This window comes from Grammomys surdaster, unplaced genomic scaffold (genome assembly GCF_004785775.1).
Source record: "Grammomys surdaster isolate TR1022 unplaced genomic scaffold, NIH_TR_1.0 66, whole genome shotgun sequence".
In the NCBI taxonomy this organism is placed as follows: Eukaryota; Metazoa; Chordata; class Mammalia; order Rodentia; family Muridae; genus Grammomys; species Grammomys surdaster.
The window spans coordinates 6058325-6077818 of record NW_021604568.1 but is presented as its reverse complement, the minus strand read 5'-3'; the positions used below and the strand labels follow the sequence as shown (position 1 = coordinate 6077818).

The 19494-nt window shown below is 49.3% G+C and overlaps 1 protein-coding gene across 1 annotated transcript; it reads right to left on the bottom strand.

The window, feature by feature from the left end:
- Positions 1-746: 746 nt before the first annotated feature.
- On the bottom strand, positions 747-18405 carry Mfsd13a (major facilitator superfamily domain containing 13A). Its single transcript, XM_028774949.1, has 9 exons — positions 18303-18405; positions 9154-9396; positions 8395-8477; positions 7493-7945; positions 7269-7392; positions 6178-6274; positions 3956-4127; positions 3688-3881; positions 747-1560 (listed from the first exon to the last, which is right to left on the bottom strand). Exons 2-9 carry the CDS (start codon positions 9319-9321, stop codon positions 1298-1300), a joined length of 1554 nt encoding a protein of 517 aa, XP_028630782.1. The 5' UTR covers positions 9322-9396; positions 18303-18405; the 3' UTR covers positions 747-1297.
- Between the last annotated feature and the right edge of the window lie 1089 nt (positions 18406-19494).

Genomic DNA, 19494 nt, shown 5'->3' with positions numbered 1-19494 from the left:
ACAGAGTAAGTTTCAGAATAGCCAGGGCTACATTAAGAAGAAACCTTGTCTCAAAAAAAACAAAAATAAATTCCTTTATCTAAAAGGAAGTTGCCAGATACCTAATAAATGTTTACACTCCCCCAATAACTATAAAATATGGGTGTTTTATGATTCATTTCATAAAGACTTTCAGAACCACAAAAAGTAACTTGGAGAGAACCACTGCTCATTGGCTGGGCCATATGCCCTAGAAAGTCTGGTCCCCTGTGCAGACCCTCAGAACCCACATGGAGACTTTCACCATATAAAGACTACACCCTTTTCAGACCCATTCAACCAGAATCTTGGCAAAGACTCAGGCATTGGTGTTTTGGAAGCTCTCAGGTGATTTCCGGGCTTAGAGTCCCTCCCTACCCTAGCAGAGGCTCCTTTTTGACGACTGTTTTGCAATGGTGTGTGGGAAGTGTGCTGAGGGAACAGATTCCAGGCCTGATCGCCCAGCAGTCTGCTGGATTCATTTGTTGGTGACATCAGTCGTTTTTTGTTTGGTCCATTGGTTGTTTTTTAGGCTAGCTTTGAACTTAGGGCAATCCTGCCTCAGCCTTCCAGATGTTGGGATTATAGGCACAAATCACCAAGTTCAGCTTACAACTTGCAATTTTATCCTAGTATCTCTAGGAAAATTACCTTGGGGAGCTTTTCCTGTTCCCAGCCCCCAACAACCTTGTCTGCCTGCCTCCTACACAAGGCACAGACTCAAAGAATCGGAATGACTGGCTTTACTTGATTTGTAATGAGATGAACCTCTTTAGCGTTTAGAGGCTGAGCTTGGGGGTGGGGTGGGGGGCGGGCTATAGCAGAGAGGGCATGCCACTTCAAGCACAGCTGAAGCAGAGAACCCTCTGAGAGAAACTACTAGAAGGAGAGGCAAGTGGCACTTTCAGTCAGCTTCACCTGAGTGGGCAAAAGGGGTAGTCACAGCATCAGAAGCTCCTAAGCCCACCGAGTGGCCAGCCCCAGCTACAGGTCCCAGGCAGCCCCTGGACACCACACTCAGCCCTACCCTTTCTGGTCCTCCTTTTCTTCCTGCCCCACAGGAGTCGCAGGTCCCTGAGCACATACAGCCCAGCCCTTGCACAAGCTGAGTCACATGACTAAAGAAGGGCAGACCTTGGTGATGCTCCTGGTTTGGCCCCAGGAGCTCCCGGACACCATCTGTTCTCTGGACTGGTGAGGAAGCAGGATGCTAGCTGGCAAGAGAGGTTGCTTCTGGGGCTAGGGCAATGATCTCAGCACAGTGGCTCTGCCAGACCTCTCACACTATCTTAATGTTCAGCGTATGGATCTGGGCCAGGTTCTGACGCTGGGCCTTGACCACACGTAGGCGTCTCCCATGCAGCGTGAACTGGGACCAGGTGAAGAGCTGCAGCAGTGCACAGGTGATGGGAACAAGGACCAGCAGGTAGAAGCAACCCTGGCGGAGTGTGGGAGCCTGCGCGGGGGCGGGGGCTGGCGGCTCGGGCCATGGCCGAACGCTCCCCACAGAAGTCATTGGGGGCTGCTGAAAAAGGTCATGACCTAGGGCAAGAGCATACAGAAGAAGCATGGTCAGCCCCGTTAGCCCTCCAAAGCCCACAGAATGGAATCTGAAACATTACAAGTGTCCTAAACCACAACTACAAGTTTAAGACAGGCCAGGTATGGTGGTGCACACTTTTAACCCCAGCACTCAGGAGGCAGAGGCAGGCAGATCTCTGAGTTCGAGGCCAGCCTGGTCTACAGAGTGAGTTCCAGGACAGCCAGGTCTATATCGAGAAGCCCTGTCTCAAAATACAAAAAGCAAACAAAACATGTCTTTTTAACTGTCACTGTTGGCTGGCTTCACTCTTGTAGTCTGCCTCAGTCTTAATGAGTGGTTGGGATTATAGGGATATACAACAATTCCTAACCACAAACCTATCATCTACATTTTATTCTAAAAAATTTTTTGAAACAGGGTCTCTCTAGTAATCTTGGCTGTCCTGCAACTCACTATGTAGACCAAATTGGCCTCAAAGTCACAGAATTCACTTCCTGACTCTGCCTCCCAAGTTCTGGAATTAAAGGCATATGCCACTGTATCTGGCTGCTGCTACTGTTGCTGCTTCCTCTTCTTCTTTTCCCCCTCCTCCTCTTCCTCCTCCTCTTCCTCCTCCTCCTCCTCATCATCATCATCCTCATCATCATCAGGGTATATAGTCCACACTAGCTCTAAACTCCTATGTACTCGAGGATGACGTCAAACTTCTGCCTGCCTGCACTTCCTGAGTGCTGGGACTGCAGGTGTGTGTCAACACAGCTAGCTGTGTGGTTCAGAGTCACACTCAAGCCTTCGTACACGCTTGGCAAGCGCTCCTGCAGCTGAGCTGCATCCAGCACACATTTGTTTACTGAGACAGTATCATGCACCCCAGGTTGTTCTCGGTCAATTTGTAGCTGAAGGTAACCTTGACCTCCTTATCCTCCTGCCTCTGTCTCCTAGGTGTTAGGATTAAGGGTCTCATCCATCTTGCCAACTCCCACCACATCCCATTTTCTGTTTGTTTGCTTTGCTTTTTTTTTCTTTAATCATTTAATTATGTTCATAGGTGTGAGGGTGTCATATCCCCTGGAACTGGAGTTACCAACGGTTGTGAGCCACCATGTGGGCTCTGGGAATTGAACCCAGGACCTCTGGAAGAACAGCCAGGGCTCTTAACCACTGAGCCATCTCTCCAGCCTGGTTTGCTTTTTGAGACAGGGTTTCTCTGTGTAGCCCTGGCTGACCTGGAACTTACTCTGCAGACCTCGAACCCCTTCTCACGTCCTTCCTTTCTCTAGAGAGACACCACCATATCTCATGCCTCTCGGTCCTCAGCTGTCACTCCCCAACACCCATCCTCACGTGTCACCTCAGTTCCCAATGCACCTGCCTCCTCCCTAGTCCAACCTACCACAGCATCCTTACGTCTCTAAGCTACTGAACACGCTGATCTGTGCGTACTACTCAGGCAATCAAAGCAGACTTCTTCCAAACATCAGACCATGTCTCATCCCAGCCTCTAACTCTCCAAACAGCTTCCTGAAACACTGAAAAGCCAGTCCATATGCTACCCTGTCCATCTCTCTCCCAGTCTAAAAATTTTTTTTTTTTTTTTTTTTTGGTTTTTCAAGACAGGGTTTCTCTGTGTAGCCCTGGCTGTCCTGGAACTCACTCTGTAGACCAGGCTGGCCTCGAACTCAGAAATCCGTCAGTCTCTGCCTCCCAAGTGCTGGGATTAAAGGCATGCGCCACCACCGCCCAGTAAAAACAATTTCTTTAAGACAGGATTTTTCTGTGTAGCCCTGGCTATACTGGAATTCACTCTGTACCAGGACAGCCTCAGACTCACAGACCTGTCTGCCTCTGCCCTCTGAGTGCTAGGATTAAAGGCATGCACCACCAATGCCCATCTAAGCTCCAAGGTAGCGAAGATTCCACATGCCTTACCATTACTTCCCTTACACATAGGGCCCAGCCTATACAAGTCTACACTAATTTGTTGAATGAATCAATTCACTTATGAAAATGGAGGGGCGGGCCAGCAAGGCTTAGCATCCCAGGGCAGCACAGGCCTAGTCACAGCCCTTCTGTCCCCTCACTAGACCCAGAGCTGGTACAAGTAAGCTATGTTCCATGAGCCTCACCTGTGTAGAAGCAGAGAAGCCAGGTACCCAGCAGTGGGGCAAAGGTCTGGCCAGGTTTGGTCACCAGGGCAACCATGCCAAAGAGGAGTGCCGAGGCTGCCTGTTTCCGATGGTTCAACACCAGGTCCTCATCTACCAGGTCAGTGACCACCAGGGTCAGCAGCTTACAGGTACCCTCAGTGAAGACACGGTTGCTGCCCAGGGAGAGAGAAGCAAGAGTAAAACAAGTGGACACAGAGGTGTGGGGGCAAGGGTAGGCAGGGCGTACCTGGCAATGAAGAAGCAAAGCAGGCCAGGGTGGTCTGGGCCAGCCAACAGCATGAGGAGGCTAAGGCTCAGCTTGAGCAGGAAGAGCCCCCGCACCACTGCATAGACACCCCAGCGCCGGCACAGGGGCAGGAAGTACAGGTTGTTGAGATGAGGTGCAACATAGGAGATGCCTGGGGAGGGAAGAGGGCCCCCCCTCTTCAGGAGCAATGCCACAGCCTCAACAGCGGTTGGCAACTGACACTAATAATCAGGATCACAATGTGCATTCACTGTAAGCCGACGATGACTTGTATGTTTTGCATTTTATTAGCATCTTTTAAGTTTTACACACTTAAAACGTGTATGCATGTTTTGATTGCACACACACATTGTACGCATGTTTTGGTTGCATGTATATCTGTGCAGAGGCCAGAAGAGGGCATTGGATCCCCTGGGACTGGAGTCACAGACAGCTGTGAGCCACCATGTGGGTCAATGGAAATCAAACCCCAAACCCAGGTCTTCTGGAAGAGCAGCCAATGCTCTTAACCACTGAGCCATCTCTACAGTCTGCTTTCCACACCATCATTTTCACAAGCCCTTCAGGGTAGGTACTGTAGTCCCTTGGGATCATGGCCATTGACTCCAGTACCCCTCATGGATAGCAAAGTCTATGGATTTTCAAGATCTTGATATAAAATGACGCTGTACCTGCGTAAGGTCTATATACGTACTCCCAGATACTTTTGTTTTTTAATTTAGTGTCATGTAGCTCTACATGGCCTTAAACTCGTCTGTTTGTTTGTTTGTTTGTTTGTTTGTCTGAGACAGGGTTCCTCTGTGTAGCCCTGCCTATCCTGGAACTCACTCTGTAGACCAGGCTATCCTCGAATGCACAGAGATCCGGTTCCTCTGCCTCCTGGTGCTGAGACTAAGGATATGCAATGACACTGAGCCTATTTTGTTTTTGTTTGTTTGTTTTGACACAGGATCTCTGTGTGTAGCCCTGGCTGGCTTGAAACTCATAACATAGACCAGGCTGGCCTCAGAACTCACAGAAATCAGTCTGCTCCTTTCTTCTAGGTGCTGGGACTAAAAGCCCACTCTGCTATGTTCTCCCTTTTATTTTATTAAAATAAACATTTGAATTTCAATTTTTTTTTGACACAGGGTTTCATATATGTGAGGCTAGCCTCAAACTTCCTATGTAGCCTACCCAAGCTGACCTTGAATGTCTGGTCCTAACCACACCCACCTCCCGAGTACATAGATTACAGATGCGGACCACCATGCCGTGTTTATGTGGTGCCGAGGAATCCAGCCCAGTAGGGCATTGATTAGATCCAGGATGGCATCAAACTCTCCTCAGTTCTGCCTCAGTTTCTATAATGTTGAGATTACAGGTGTGTGTCATCCAGCCTGGCCTACGTGATGTCTTGATTATAGTATTCAGTACCATGTAAATGCTATGCAAATAGCGGTTATACTATATCAATTAGAGGGCAGGGACAGGAAAGAAACAGGCTTTAGGGTCAGTGAGAAGGCTCAGCAGGTAATGGGCTTGCCACCAAGCCAGCCGACCTGAGTTTGATCCCTGGGTCCCACATGGTGGAAGGAAAGAACCATTTCCTGAAAGTTCCCCTCTGACCTCCAGATGTGCACCATGGCATGCGTGCATCCACACTGTCTCCACACAAACAATAAATAAACATGTGGAAATCAAGAAGACCATGCACGCTTAATGGAGTCAGACTTTTCTCTTAATACTTTGAACCCATGGTTGGCTGAATCCATGGATATGAAACATGTCAATACAGGGGTCACTGTGCTATGATTACCCTCCCATTACAAATGACAGTAGTGGGAAAAACAAAAAAGCCGGGCAGCGGCGGTGCCCACTAATCCCAGCCCTCAGGAGGCAGAGGTAAGCAGATCTCTGTGAGCTTGAGGCCTTGCGTGGTCTACAGAGCAAATTCCACAACAGTCAAAACTACACAGAGAAACCCTGTCTCGAAGAAAAATGAGAAGAAAACAAACAAACAAAAAATGAGTGGCTCAGAAATATTAAAAAGTACAGCCACCTGCACTCAGAGAACAGCAGTGGCTGGGCACTGCACTTTTATCACACTGCCTCTGGGGGGCACCATCACTCCTGACTGAAGGGCGGCCCACTAACCTCCACCCAAGGAGAACAGACCTGGGGACAGCACGTGCAAGCCGCTGGCCCTGGACAATACTCACCCAACAGGAAGGAGCCAGTGGAGAGGGAGATGTGGTCGGACAGCAAGTGCTCCAGGAAGAGGGGGAAGAAGTTACTGTTGAAGTGACAATGGAACACCTGCAGGACAGATGGGGAGGGGGTAGAAGGGGGAGGCGTAGGGGAGAGGTTAGCAAGGGGGAGGGGAGGGGGAGGGGAGGGGAAGAGAACAGGACAGTTCACAGGCCAGCAGGGGAGCAGCAGCCCTGGTCCTCAGAGCAAGAGTGCACACTGTCCCATATCACCAAACATGGAATACGCCCCAAGAAACCTAAATGACAATCCCTTTTAACCTATAATTAACCCATATATATATATATATATTTGTTTTTGTTTTTCGAGACAGGGTTTCTCTGTCCTGGAACTCACTCTGTAGAGCAGGCTGGCCTCAAACTCAGAAATCCGCCTGCCTCTTCCTCCCAAGTGCTGGGATTAAAGGCATTCGCCACCACTGCCCGGCTAATTTTTAAGTTTTTATGACATAAAAATAATTCATTTTTAAGTCTGGCTAACCTGTATACACCTTTTATAAAAAAAAAAAAAAAAAAAAAAAAAAAAGATTGTTTCGGGGCTGGAGAGGTGGCTCAGTGGTTAAGAGCTCTGGCTGCTCTTCCAGAGGACCCAGGCTCAATTCTCTGAACCCACATGGTGGCTCACAGCCTTCTTAACTCAATGGCTCGGGGGATCTGATAGCCTTTTAGCCTCCCTGGGTACCAGGCACACACTTGTACACAAACAGACATTCAGGCAAAACACCCATACACATGAAATAAGAATTAAAAAAAATTTTTTTCTTCAGTCTTATGGATGAAGGCCTGGTCTTGGAGCCTGAGGCCTGCCTAAGCTCACACAGTGAGAGGCAGGGGTGTAGCTTCGTGGGAGACTGCTCTCCTAAACATATACCAGGCTCTAGAATCAACAATTCTAGGCACCATGGGAATGGGGGTGGGGGGATGACACGAGGGAGTAAGAGTAAGGGAGTAGGGAACACAGAAAGTGCTAGAACTTTTAACTTCCCACATTTCCAGCTCTTGAAGCACCCTTTAAAGAGGGATGAGGAAAAGATTCCCCATACCTGTACCAGGTCCATGCCCACGAACCACAGGAAGTTTTGGTGGCGCGCCAGTTGCCGGAGGTACTGGCCCAAGGTGATGCTGCCTGCTTCCTCACCGCCCACCAGCGGCTCCTCGTCACACACGCTGTGAGCAAAGGGGAAGGGAAGATGTGGGGTTACACCAGAGTGGGCCAGGACTGAGTGTTAAAATCAGGCTCTGATCGTAGAGACGAGGCTACACTCACCCACCATCCATGTCCAGGCCCGGGCAACCCCTGTCCCTTTTGGTTGCCTCAATCCGCCGCTTCAACAATTGTGTGGCCCCCAGAAAGCCCAGCCCAGAGCCAGTAGCTAGTACCACACAGAAGGCACGGAAGGAGGAGAAGTCCTCCTTGTTCCAAAAGGCGTAGGAGGCGAAGACAGACATGGAGCCAGCTGCACTGAAGAGGGAGCAGTAAAAGTTGAGGTGGGTGCGGTCGTGGGCTGAGAGCGCCAGGTCCGCCAGCAAGGCATGATGGTGGAGGTCCACGAGTGTCAGGAAGCCATCATAAAGGCACAGGCACAGCAAGAACTGTAAGCCAGCAGGGGCCCAGGGCACCCAGAATGCCAGGAAGGACAGTGCCAGCAGCGGCCCATGCCAGCCCAGAGCCTGGACCCGGGTCAGCACCACGTCTCTGGAGGAGAGGCCTGCTCCTGACCTGTCAGGGAGAGGACGGTAACCTTTAAGCCATAGCAGACCCTAGTTACCCCAGCTGGGCCCAAAAGACAGATGGAGGAATTTTCCTAGAGTGCACACCTAGATACAGCCCAAGTCTTCAGCCCCTGACCTGGGACTTTAGAAGCACAGCTTAGCCCCACTGCCCTACCCAAAGGGCTATGAGACACTGATTCTCAGGGTTGGGGTAGGAAGGGGCCCAAACAGGGAAAGGGAAGGGAGTGCCTAAGAAGCAGGGGGTGGGGGGAATGTGCAGCCATGGGTAGACCCCCATGTCACACTAGGGTCAACCCCTTCCCCTGGTTGGGCCATGCCCATACCACAACTGGCATCCCTTCCTTCCTCCACTCCCAAATACGAGCAGCAATTCTTCATTTGGGGAATCGTCAGAACTGGACTAGGGCAGTGATGTACCCATTCCCTAAGACACACCGGGGCTGGGAGCTGAGGAACTGGCGGTCACTGAGCCAGCCGAAGAGGGGGTCATTGAAGCTGTTCCAGAGGAGAAACACAGTCTGCAAGAGGAGAGAGATGGGCAGGTGGGTTGTACAGGGCTCCCCAACTCCAGTCCATGCACCTTCCCCAAAGATGGCAGTTCTTCCTGCCAGCAAGCTTTTGTTAATGTTCCTCTCTCTGCCAAAACTCCTCTCTGCCTGGTACACACATCGAACTCCAGCGGCCCAAGGCAGCTGGTAAGTATATCCAGCTGACTGATGCATATGTGTATATTAGATATGAACATACAAACTGCGGAGAGCTAAGGCACCGGCCAGGAGTGCTTCTGGAATCCTCCTGAAGAGTCCTTAAGGGCTGGAGAGATGGCTCAGAGGTTAAGAGCACTGATTGCTCTTCCAGAGGTTGCGAGTTCAATTCCCAACAACCACACAGTAGCTCACAACCATCTGTAATGGGATCCGATGCCTTCTTCTGGTGTGTCTGAACTTCTGGTGTGCTATGATGAACTCATATATAAAAATAATATAATAATATTATTATAATAATAAAAATAAATAAGTAAATAAATAAATAAATAAATAAAATCAGCCTTTCTGGCTGAGTCTTGCTAAATAGCACAGCCTGTCCTAAGAGCCTAACATGGGGATAACACTGGGGACAGGCACCTTCTGTCTGCTTGGACACCTGAAGCCCAATCTCCTCCCACCTACGCCAGCTTCCCCATGCTTGGCCTACCTCTCCAACCCAGAAGGACACTTTGTTGATCTTATACACAGAGACGAAGGTGTCCACGTAATACAGCAGGAACACATTATGCAGGATGGAAGTGAAGAGAGCCAAGGAGCCATATACCACGGCTGTGGGCAGGCCCAACAGCCGGGCTTGGGGCCAGTGTAGCCCCATGGCTGCTGGTGGAGCCTCAGCCCCAGGGGCACTGAGGAGGGCTCACAGACATCACCAGTCCGACCATTCTTGTCTCTGGGGAAGAAGCAGCCAGTGAGCAACAAGCGTCTGTGCTAACTCTCTCGATCCAGCTCTGAGACCTTTAACAACCCATGAGTAACTCATTCCAGGCCGGGGCCTGTAGCTTGTGGTTGCCTACTAGTCTAGCTCCTACACTTAATCCCTGACACTGAAAATATTTTTTTTTTCTTAAACTCATTTCCTTTGGGAGGGAATTCACATGTAAGACAAAGCTGGTGAACTACCAGTGAAGTACAGCAGAAACATCCAAGCGAGATACTCTGGAATGCTACGGGAAACTGAGATGGCCCATGGGAAGAGAAGGCAGGCAGCCAAGTACTGGGCCAGGTTACCTTCTCAAACTGGATACTTGGCAAGCTGTCCAACCAAAATGGTCTAGCTGTGACCTCGGTGGCTTCGGGCACAGTGTGCTTACAGGGTAGGCAGCACCGATATGGTTAACCTTAGTTTCTTTTACTCAAAAAGGTCAAAGGGAATCATTACGTGAAAGACCAGATGGATTAAATGGAAAAGCTCATAGAAAATGCTCTTTGAGCCAGGCATGATGATACACACCCTAATCCCAGCACTAGGAAGGCCAAGACAGGAAGACCACTAATTCCATGTCGGCCTGGGCTGCACAGTTAGGCCGGCCTTGGTTGTGTGATGAAACCCTACTGAGAGAGGTGTTTAATCAATGTGCACTGGTATGATTATAATCTTTACAGAATCCCTAGGAACCACTATTATGGTCTTAAAGAACAACTCAAATTAGAAATGCTGAAGACCTTAGACAATGTCACATGGCAAAAAAGCAATTGATTTGAATCCAGACTTCATATATTCCCTGGTTTCTTATCGAATCATATAAATGTTTCCCTTTCTTGAATCCAGGTTTATCTGATGCTAAAGCCTTTCTAATTGACCTCCAAAATCGGATTTCTGTGCACCACTGGGGCAAATGGGAAAAGCCAGCGAGAAGTCTACTCTGTAAGAACAAAATGCAAGACCTGGCATGGTGGTACACACCTTTGAACCCAGCATGTAAGAGGCCAAGGCAGATAGATCTCTAGGAGCTCAAGGCCAGCCTGGTCTACATAGTAAGTCCCAGGACAGCCAGGGCTACATATTGAGACACTGTTCAAAACCAACAAAAGAACAAGATATGACTGGCTATGGTGGTGTATGCTTTTGATCCCAGCACTTAGGAAACAGACCAGGCCCATCTGTGAATCCCACGCCAGTGTGGTCTACATAATAAGTTCCAGGCTCCTCGGGGCTTGCTTAGCCTGCTTTCTTATAGGATCCAGGGCCAGCAGCCCAGGGACGGTACCACCGACGATTGGCTGCACCACCCCCCATCAATAATGAATTAAGAAAATGCCTTACAGCCAGTTCCTATGGAGACATCTTCTCAGTTGAGGTTCCCTCCTTTCGGATAACCCTAGCTTTTGTCAAGTTGACACAAGACCAGCCAGCATGTTTGATAATCAGTTTTCATTTTAATATGGGTCTGGCCACGCCAATTCAACACGATTCCATCTTAATTTGGTTTGAAATACACAGATGCTGTGTCCAAGTAGGGTCTTACTCAGAGGTTCTCATCTCTCACCTCTGCCTGGGATAGAACCCGGGGCCTTGCAGATGCTAGACTAAGGCTCCACTACCGAGCTACACCCCAGCTTCTATACCCTCTCATGGTGTTTGTTCTTAGGTCTCTCTGTGGGACTGCTGTTTATACATGTGGCTGTCACGTGCACCTCTATACACACGCCCTTGGGAGTTAGTTCCTTGGGGTGGTGCATGTGGAATCAGTGTATGAGTGCATCTTGTCTGTTTTTCCCTCTTAGTTTTGAGATCAGGTCTCAGTATGTAATTTGGCTAACCTGGCTCAATAAGTAGACCAGGCTGCCCAGTCTGTAAGCAGTACCCCTCACAGGCTTTGCCTCAGTTCTTGTCTCCAGGTTCTCTGTTTCAGGTCCTGTTCTGACTTCCTTCAGGGATGGATTATGGATGTGGAAGTGTAAGCCCAAGAAACCCTTTCCTCCCCAACTTGCTTTTGGCTATGGTATGTCAACATGGCAGTGTTTCATCATAGCAATAGTTACCCAAAACCAACAGTAACAGTAACGCAAACTAAGACATCAAATCAAGCAAAGATGGCCACAAGGATGAAGCCGGCAAATGCCGTAACACAGCCACAGCCAAGGAGTGCCGATGTCACCAGTGAAGGTCCAAAAGCTAGACAGAGAAGGAAGAACTCTTCCCAAGAGCTTCCAGTGGAAACAGGACTCCGTTCAGGCCTTGATTGTGGACTTTTACCCCCTAGCCATGAGCAAATATTCAGTTGCTTTAAGCCATCAGTTTGTGTCATCTGTTAGGGTAGCCTAATGACACTGAGGGTGACTCTCAGAGAGCCTGATTTCTTCCCGAGGCTGCATGGCTCACAGGTTACACACACACTTCCCCACCAGTCATATCCTGTTTGTCCTCTGCCCTAGTCCAACAGAGGGAACAAAACCTCCAAGGGCCATCCTTGCCAAGACCCAGCCTCCCTGCCTCCCCACCAAGCCTACAGGTCTCTACAATGTGGCCACTCCCAGCCCAGCCTCCCTGTCCTTTGACGAGGCCTTTGTGCTTGCTGGTTCTTTCCATGAACAGACAGGATCATTCTAGTCTGCACCTGCCATTCCAAGAGCTAGCATAGAGTCCAGACTTCTCACCCTCCAGAGACTGCCGGCATAATCCTGTAATTCTAGATACTCAGGAATCTAAAGCAGGTAAATTGAAGTTCACAGCCAGCTTGGACAACTTCATGAGACCCTGTCTTAAACAGTAGTCATTTCTTATTACTGTACTTGACTAGTCTGGGGAAAAAATAAAAATCAGAAGATAAATAAAGAAAGAATAAAAAGAGGGCTGAGTGGGCTTATTGTCCCACGCCTTTGATCCTAGCACTCAGGAGGCAGAGGCAAGCAGATCCCTGCATTCAAGGCCAGCCTGGTCTACAGAGTAAGTTCCAGGACAGCCAGAGCTACACAGAGAAATCCTGTCTTCAAACAAACAAACAACTCCCCTGCCCCCTCCACCCCCCCCCCCCCATAAAAGAAGATTGAATGGGGTAGGCCAAGCATGGTGAAATATGCCTTTAATTACAAAAGACTCAGGTAGATCTCTGTGACCTCAATAACAGCCTGGTCTACACAGTGGTACCCTGTCTTACACACACACACACACACACACACACACACACACACAGAGAGAGAGAGAGAGAGAGAGAGAGAGAGAGAGAGAGAGAGAGAGAACACAAAAAAAATGTGCCTCCAGGACCTTTTGGACTACAAAGCAAACCTCCCTTGTAGCCCACCACCCACCAGAGGTAGTGGGAAAAATACCAAGGAAGTGGACCTGCTTAGAAAGGTTCTTTGGAGCAGCTCCCCTGTGAGATGTCTGGAAATCAGCAGTTCCACTTGCAAACACTTCACGGGGTACACCAGTTCAGTAGAGTTGAGATAGCAAACATGAATCAGCAGCAGTGGCACTACATAGCAAAGACAGCCAGGCCTAGCCTTGGCACAAGTCAACAGGAGGGACCAGGAGGAACACCAGAAGTTCTCAGCTGTGCCTCTCTCAGTGAAGCAAAGATCAGCGAAGACACAAGACCATCAAGCGTTGCACAGCGAGCTCTATAAGCAAGCCTAGCTCAGCCTCTGTCACTGCCCATTGAGTCCTATTTATACCCTCTGAACATCACGTGTCCTCCACATGCCCTCCTTGCCTCAGCACATGCATCTGTCTCAGCTGACATCACTCTGCCAAAAAGCCCGAGTCTGCAGAAGCAGCAAGAAACTGCAGCACACCACCAGGTTTTTGGTGAATTTCTCTCTATGGAGTCCTGACAAACGCAGTTCAACTAGGCAATGTAAGGCGGACCAATACAGGAGTGACCTTAGCAAAGAATCCTTCATCACGTGTCCTTTCATGTGCTTGCTTTAGCAGAGTATCTTTTTACCTGTGTCTGCTTCAGCTAAATCATTCTTTATGTGTTTGCCCCAGCAAAACACCATCCAGGTAACTTTCCAAAGAATCCCTAAGTTTCCACTTCAGTGGTGGTTTGAATAATAACGGTCCCCATAGACTCATATACTTGAATGCTCAGTAACCAGGGAGTAGAACTGTTTGAAAGGATTAAAAGGACCAGGAAGTGTGGCTTGTTAGATGCAGTGTGTCACTGGGGGTGAGCTTAGACATTTCAAAAGCCCATGTCAGGCCCATGCTCTCTCTCTACCTGTGGACCAGGATGTAGCTCTCAGCTACTGCAGGCTACCACGCTCCCTGCCCAGGATGCTAATGGATTAACCATCTAAAATGGTAAGCAAGCCCAAGTTAAATGCTTTCTTTTATAAGTGTTGTTTTATTCATGGTGTCTCTGCACAGCAAAAAGACAGCAACTAAGACAGTCACCTCACCGGGCAGTGGTGGCGCACACCTTTAATCTCAGCACTTGGGAGGCAGAGGCAGGCGGATTTCTGAGTTCGAGGCCAGCCTGGTCTACCAAGTGAGTTCCAGGACAGCCAGGGCTACACAGAGAAACCCTGTCTCGAAAAACTTAAAAAAAAAAAAAAAATAGAAAAGGGAAGAGTTCGAATCACTACTCTCTCCCACAGTACCTTTGCAAGTCGGGGAATAAAAGCAGTCTGTACAAGAACATAGCAAGCGCTAAACTAGCACTCAGGAAACCCAGAGCACCATGCTAGGCACAAGGCAGATGCTTAAAAACCAGCGTCTTGAGGGGCTGGAGAGATGGCTCACTTTAAATAAAAAAAAGCCTTTTCTTTCTTGAGACAGATCTCACTATGCAACCTGTTACTTTAGACTAAGATGGCCTGGAACTCACAGAAATCTGCCTGACTCTATTCTCCAAATCAGCTTTTTCTTTTCTTTTGGGGGGGGGGAAGGGGGTTGTTGTTTTTCAAGACAGGGTTTCTCTGTGTAGCCCTGGCTGTCCTGGAATTCTCTCTGTAGACCAGGTTGGCCTCGAACTTCAGAAATCCACCTGCCTCTGCCTCCCAAGTACTGGGATTAAAGGCATGAGCCACCACTGCCCAGCTGCTTTTTCTTAAAGATTGGGTCGGGGTCAGTGGAATATCCTAGGACCCAGGTCCCCTTTCTGAAATAAAAGAAGTAGAGGGAAAAACTTGGGACACATGAGGAGCCGGAGAGGAAGCCTGCAAGCCTAATCCCCCAGGAAGAACTCCAGAGATGAGCCCCTATCACAGACCACAGGTAGAGGCCTCCATACAGGTGAGCCAGCACTAGGTTTGCTGGAGGAGGAGTGGCGGTGCTTTCCAGCCTATGTGTCTCCTGATCCTACTCCAGTAGCAAACAGCCTTCCTCCTCTGTCATCCTACTCTCAACCCACGTCACAAGAGAACAGAAGCCTCGTCAAGAAATACCACGGAGCCCACACTGCCCTCATTGCATAAGCTGTGTATCCTGTAACCTGCAACCAAGCTCCCCGCTCCTGTGCACAGCTCACCTCACACAAGAGCTGGAGGCTGGTCCTGGGACTAGTCATGCTGGTGACCTTGGGCCAGTGGAGAGGTTAATACCAACTTTCTTAAAGTGGGGCTCAAATGCAAAAGGAGGAGAAAGCACCAAGCACGGGGCCCAGGACATACAGGACTCTCCATAAACAATAGCTCTTACTGGGTTTCATGACCTTTAAAACTTGGCTGGGAGTTGGGGATATGGCTTAGAGTGTAAAACCACTTGCCGTGCAAGCCCCAAGACCTGCGCCAGATCCATGGAACCCATATCAAGATGAAAGGTGAGGTGCTGGAAGGATGGCTCAGTGGTTAGGAGCATTATTGTTCTTGCATAGGACCCACATTTAGTTCCCAACACCTACATGACAGCTCACAACTACCTATACCGCAGTTCCAGGGGGTCCACTGCCGTCTTATGACTCCCAGGGGTCCCTGTGTGTAGATGATGCACATAAGATACACTCAGGCATCACGTCTACAAATTAAATAGATCTGGAAAAAAAAAATGTTCTAGGGTCAGGCACTCAGTAGACAATTCCAACAGATCTTTGAAAGTTCAAGACCAGCCTGGTCTACATACTAAGTTCTAGGCCAGTCAGTATTACATAGTAAGATCTTGTCTTAAAAAATGAAAAATAAAGCCAGGCAGTGGTGGCGCACACCTTTAATCCCAGCACTTGGGAGGCAGAGGCAGGTGGATTTCTAAGTTCGAGGCCAGCCTGGTCTACAGAGTGAGTTCCAGGACAGCCAGGACTACACAGAGAAACCCTGTCTCGAAAAAAACAAAAACAAAAAAAAAAGACTGGAAGGCCAGGACCAACACCTGAGGTTGTCCTCTGCCTTCTACACACTCACTGTGGCTCATGCACCCAGATCCTTAAACGTGAACATGTATGTACACAGGCACACATACATGATATACAAAATATACATTTTTAAAAACAGTTAGGGACCCCTCTGACTAATATATAAGTGTTTGTCTGTCTGTTTGTTTGTAGTAGGATTTCATCATGTATCTTTAGCTGTCCTGAAACTCCCTAGGTAGACAGGGGCCAGTTGGCCTCAAACTTGTGGCAACCCTGCTACCTCCCCAGTGCTGGAATTACAGGTGTATGGCACCACACCCAGCTAAGTTGTCATTGTAGTATTCAACATGGATGCCTCTCACTGCGTGCCACATCCCAGACCTTCCCATGTGTCATTTTCCAAATTCTGTTTTAATTTCCACCTCCACACTTCCATCCAAAGGCCCTGGATGTGACTCTGTGCTGGCTCTGAGGCCTTTAGGACAGGCCTGGCTTCCACATCCACGGCTGTGAACCCTTCACAGGGTTCGCATTTACTATTCCCATCTACAGTTCACAGACGCAAGCAAGACCCGGAAGTCAGGCAAATAACTGGCCCACAGTCCAAGCTATGAGATGCTGGAACCTAGGTTCTAAATAGGTCCTGACTACAAACCTCAGCACCTCTCACTTCCACAATTGTATCAGATCTTGCTCCCTCAAGGCCTTGGCCAGGGTCCTCAAATCCTCCAGGTTCTCCCAGCCAGGTATTGTCTACCTTTTCCCATCCCTCTGTATCCTGAGAACAAATGCTTTCCTTATTTCCCTCAGCTCACAAGCTCTCACAAGCTCCTGAAGAGAAAGGATAAGCCAGTCCTACTGAAGATCCCTCCCCAAGCTCCTGCTCGGTTAGCACCTGCTGAGTCCATTGTCCCCCCCAAAAGACCAATGTTGGTGTTCTCTGCCTTACAAAGGGCAGTCAGAGGAAAACAAACTCCCAGAGGCCACACTAGGGGCTCTGATTGGCTGTGGGATTTGGAGACACAGTAGCAACCTGGAACACTATAGTCCCTCCTAGCAAACAAGTGCAGTGAGGTCACAGCTGGGGGGAGGGGAGGAGGCCACAGATGTGTGTGTGTGTGTGGGGGGGGTGTTAGTAAAAGCCAGCAGTAACGTTTATAACACTTGCAGAACCAAGCTAAGAAAACAATAGGGACAGAATGTGACCCAGGTAGTAAAAAGGGCCAGACTAAAAAGGGGTTTTTATAAGCCTCCAACAAGACTTGATCAAGACAGAAGGCACCTGCCAAGGGTAGGAGACAAGAAGCACTTCTCTGTCAAGGAGCCCTCCGGGCAACTTCAAGATCTCTCTCCGAGCAGTGGACTCTCGAAGGACTCTGGGAGATTAATAACAGGAAAGACTGGCCAAGTGCAGCCACCTCTGGTGACGGTGGGTGAGTACAATTTAGGGAGGAGACCAAGATGTGACAGGCTGGGCCTGGAAGGAAGACTATCATGAGGAAGGTTGGTGGTTCCTACTCCCTTCAGGAGGGAGCCTGTAGGGACCACAGTGGGGAAAAACTAAGTAACACGGTACCAGCAACAATACTTGCTTGGGTCAAGGCTGAACCTTATCCCCAAGTAGCCATAGAGTTGATTCCCACATAGAGTTTATTTCCATGTGGAAAAAAGCAAATCTGTTTCCTGCCTGTTGTGCGGGTATCAAATGAGCAGGTGGAATTTCAAGTCATAATAACAAAGTAAATACGAGGCGTGTCATTTTCTCAGCAAGCAGCTGACTGGATTGTTTGCCCTATTTCACACCCTGTTCAGTCTCTTCACAGCACGATGGAGCCCCAGGAGAGCTGCTGGAGGGGCCCTGCTCTCCCCCGAGTTAACAGGCCCCCCCTCCTCGGATGGAAAATGGGCTTTCACCCATTGCGAGAGGGATTTTTCTCGGTTCTTCACAGGATTTTATGGTGGCACGAAAGTGTCAGCCGACTCACCTCAGAATCGCAGACTACTTCTAAGTCCCTGAGGAACTGGGAATCAACCCAGGAGCTTTCTACTCAGAAACACGTGCAGTGGTTTTCATTTCGTTTGCACACTAAAATCACCCGAAGAGGTAGCTAGTCTAGAACACCTAGGCTCGGACCTCACTCAGATCACTAAAACTGGGATCTCTGGAGGTGATGCCCAGCATTTTTTAAGCTTCCCAAGTGGTTCTACTGTGCCACTAGGGTTAAGAGCCACCAGGTCAATGAGTGAATCCCGGCCTGAACCATTGCGTCCACGAACTCAGATTCCTCAGGGGGCAACCTGGACGGTGCAACCCCCTTCCTTACCCCAATAGAGCCCTTCTGCGGCGATTCTACGCTTGCCCCTTGGTCCCAGTTCCTCCTGACCCCAGAATTTTCCAATCCATAATCTGGCACCTCAAGGAACCGCGCAAAGTGTCCCAATGACTCAAACACCGAAACGCATTCCCGTCCCACCCTCGGTTTGGTCCTCTGAATCAGATCGGCCCCGGGATCCGGCCGGCTCCTCCGGGACCGGAGAGGTCCCGGGCCGCGGGCCAGCAGCTCACCGCAATCCTGGCAGACGATGCCTAATTCCGCGGCAGCGGGTAGCCAGGTGCCAGCCAGTGCGCCTGCGCGCTAGCAGCCCCGGGCTTCCCGGTCTCTCCCTCCGCCCCTTCCCAGCTATTGGCTCCGCACCGCTCTCCCGATAGCAGCTCCGGCAGGTGACCGCGCCTGAGGCTGTCGCTGCCATGTTTGTCATGGGCTATTTCCCTTAGGGACCCAAAAGAAAACCGGCATCAGCCAACAGGACCAGGTTTCCTGGATTCCTGATCTACTATCTACTATCTCCTCTTTTATCTCCACGAAAACTGTCATTTCAGCTCAAATCAAGTTTCTCTTGGGGACGCTCCCCTCCCCTTCCCTGATCCTAATTTCAGAAGATGAGAATTTAGCAGGGACTACCTACGGCTGGATTGTGAGCCCGCGAGTGCCAAGTCCAGCTTGAGCTATGGGCGTAAGGAATCGGGAGCCAGGGCAGGAGATGTTAGACACAAGCACTTGACCATCAACCCACAACCCACGCTGCCGGACCTCTTTGTAGTGGTAGTAATAAGAATTAGAAGAGGAAGTAATGCCTGATTGTGCCTTTCTGAAATTCCTTTTGTTGTTGTTTTGTTTTATGAAACAAGGTTTCCTCATGTGGCTCTAGCTCTTCTGGAACTCACTATGTAGACCAGGCTAGCCTCGAACTCCCAAAGATCTGCTCATCTCTGCCACCTGAGTGCTGAGGTTAAAGGCGTAGTCTGTAATTCTTGCCACACAGAAGGCTAGCCTGTGCTGAATACAGAATGAATTAGGGTCAATCCGGGCACTTTAAGCCCTATCTCAAACTAAAAACAAAATCAGGGCTGGGGAGACACACAAATGAAAGAAGTCCTCAGCCGCCTACTATTACGGACCTAGCAGGATAGGTGCGCTGTTCCAGTGCCTCTTCCTCAAATTATACATGGGAAGTAGGTGTTATTATTTCCACTTACAGACGAAAATAATCACTGGGTTCTGGTGGTGGCTGCATTTATCTTTAGTCTTAGCGCTAAGAAGGTGGAGACAGGTGAATTTCAGCTTTCAAGGCCAGCCTAGTCTACAAAGGAGTTTCCAGGAAAGGTAAGGCTATACAGAGAAACCTCATCTCAAAACCCAACCAACCAACCAACCAACCAAGCAACCAAGCAACCCTGAAGTTCAGAGAAACAGTCA

Bases quoted from the DNA above. Each gene is read 5' to 3' on its own strand.
- Mfsd13a (XM_028774949.1), bottom strand. From the start codon at position 9,321: ATGGGGCTACACTGGCCCCAAGCCCGGCTGTTGGGCCTGCCCACAGCC. The intron at 7,393-7,492 runs GTGAGTGTAGCC...CTTTGCTCACAG, and splicing joins GGCCTGGACATGGATGGTGG to CGTGTGTGACGAGGAGCCGC. The intron at 1,561-3,687 runs GTGAGGCTCATG...CTCTTGCCCTAG, and splicing joins GCTTCTCTGCTTCTACACAG to GTCATGACCTTTTTCAGCAG.